Here is a 2,059-nt window from a genome sequence, read left to right on the forward strand (position 1 = left end):
CCCCCCATCGAGGGTAATATTTTATTATAATGAGTCATTCAGCAGCAGATGTTCCACCAGGAAATATTGAGCAAAGCATTAGCATGTTAGCATTAGCGTGCTTACATCAGTTAGCATTAGCGCGCTTACATCAGTTAGCATTAGCGTGCTTACATCAGTTAGCATTAGCGTGCTTACAGCATCAGAGTGGTACTCAAACCGACTCACACGGACCCTTGCATATGAGGACTCACAAAATCACATTTGAACTGCACGGGACCCCCCAAAAAAATAATCATATTTCAACTGAGGACCCCCCAAAAAAATAATCATATTTCAACTGAGGACCCCCCAAAAAATAATCATATTTCAACTGGGGACCACCCAAACAAAATATCATATTTCAACTTCCCCCCCCCAAAAAAAATAAAATAAAAAATTAAATAAAAAAACAAAAATAATAATTATCACATTTGTAAAATAGCAGGTAGGTATATACATGGATTAATTTGGTCACTTAGCTACCATCATTTAGCTGTGGACCCCCTGGAACCCCCTCAAGGACCCCTGGGCGGTCCCTGGAACCCCCTCAAGGACCCCTGGGGGTCCCTGGACCACACGTTGAGAAGCACAGGTACAGAGTAAGAGATAAGTCTTGTATTCACAGCATGTTAAGCATCATGGTAACTCCTCCCACATCACGGTAACTCCGCCCAGTTTGAGGTCGCGACCCCAAGGAAGGCCACCACCCATTGGTCACTTCCTGGAAGAGAGGAGGAGACAGTAGGGTACTTAAACTTCACGACTTTTTAACCTACCTTCATATTATTGGTCCTCAATGGCATTCTGTGTCTCATAGGAGGGCTGTGGGCAATTCAGAAACCAGTCTGTGTCTCATAGGAGGGCTGTGGGCAATTCAGAAACCAGTCTGTGTCTCATAGGAGGGCTGTGGGCAGTTCAGAAACCAGTCTGTGTCTCATAGGAGGGCTGTGGGCATTTCAGAAACCAGTCTGTGTCTCAGGGCTGTGGGCAGTTCAGAAACCAGTCTGTGTCTCATAGGAGGGCTGTGGGCAGTTCAGAAACCAGTCTGTGTCTCATAGGAGGGCTGTGGGCAGTTCAGAAACCAGTCTGTGTCTGGGCTGTGGGCAGTTCAGAAACCAGTCTGTGTCTCATAGGAGGGCTGTGGGCAGTTCAGAAACCAGTCTGTGTCTCATAGGAGGGCTGTGGGCAGTTCAGAAACCAGTCTGTGTCTCATAGGAGGGCTGTGGGCAGTTCAGAAACCAGTCTGTGTCTCATAGGAGGGCTGTGGGCAGTTCAGAAACCAGTCTGTGTCTCATAGGAGGGCTGTGGGCAGTTCAGAAACCAGTCTGTGTCTCATAGGAGGGCTGTGGGTAGTTCAGAAACCAGTATGTGTCTCATAGGAGGGCTGTGGGCAGTTCAGAAACCATTCTGTGTCTCATAGGAGGGCTGTGGGCAGTTCAGAAACCAGTCTGTGTCTCATAGGAGGGCTGTGGGGAGTTCAGAAACCAGTCTGTGTCTCATAGGAGGGCTGTGGGTAGTTCAGAAACCAGTCTGGCTGTGGGCAGTTCAGAAACCAGTCTGTGTCTCATAGGAGGGCTGTGGGCAGTTCAGAAACCAGTCTGTGTCTCATAGGAGGGCTGTGGGCAGTTCAGAAACCAGTCTGTGTCTCATAGGAGGGCTGTGGGCGGTTCAGAAACCAGTCTGTGTCTCATAGGAGGGCTGTGGGCGGTTCAGAAACCAGTCTGTGTCTCATAGGAGGGCTGTGGGCAGTTCAGAAACCAGTCTGTGTCTCATAGGAGGGCTGTGGGCAGTTCAGAAACCAGTCTGTGTCAGGAGGGCTGTGGGCAGTTCAGAAACCAGTCTGTGTCTCATAGGAGGGCTGTGGGCAGTTCAGAAACCTGTCTGTGTCTCATAGGAGGGCTGTGGGCAGTTCAGAAACCAGTCTGTGTCTGTGGGCAGTTCATAAACCTGTCTGTGTCTCATAGGAGGGCTGTGGGCAGTTCAGAAACCAGTCTGTGTCTCATAGGAGGGCTGTGGGCAGTTCAGAAACCAGTCTGTT

At 49.3% G+C, this 2,059-nt stretch overlaps 1 protein-coding gene across 1 annotated transcript in view; it reads right to left on the reverse strand.

The window, feature by feature from the left end:
- Nucleotides 1-395: 395 nt before the first annotated feature.
- The window catches only part of LOC306917776 (activated CDC42 kinase 1-like), a gene marked incomplete at its 5' end in the record, with an annotated part of 66,693 nt that continues 65,029 nt past the window's right edge, over nt 396-2,059 (reverse strand). The window contains one exon of the mRNA XM_079530685.1: nt 396-742. Coding sequence (XP_079386811.1) covers nt 736-742 — 7 coding nt within the window. The 3' untranslated portion in view covers nt 396-735. The remainder of the gene's footprint in view (nt 743-2,059) is intronic.

Source organism: Electrona antarctica, assembly GCF_951216825.1.
Source record: "Electrona antarctica genome assembly, contig: scaffold_55, whole genome shotgun sequence".
In the NCBI taxonomy this organism is placed as follows: domain Eukaryota; kingdom Metazoa; phylum Chordata; class Actinopteri; order Myctophiformes; family Myctophidae; genus Electrona; species Electrona antarctica.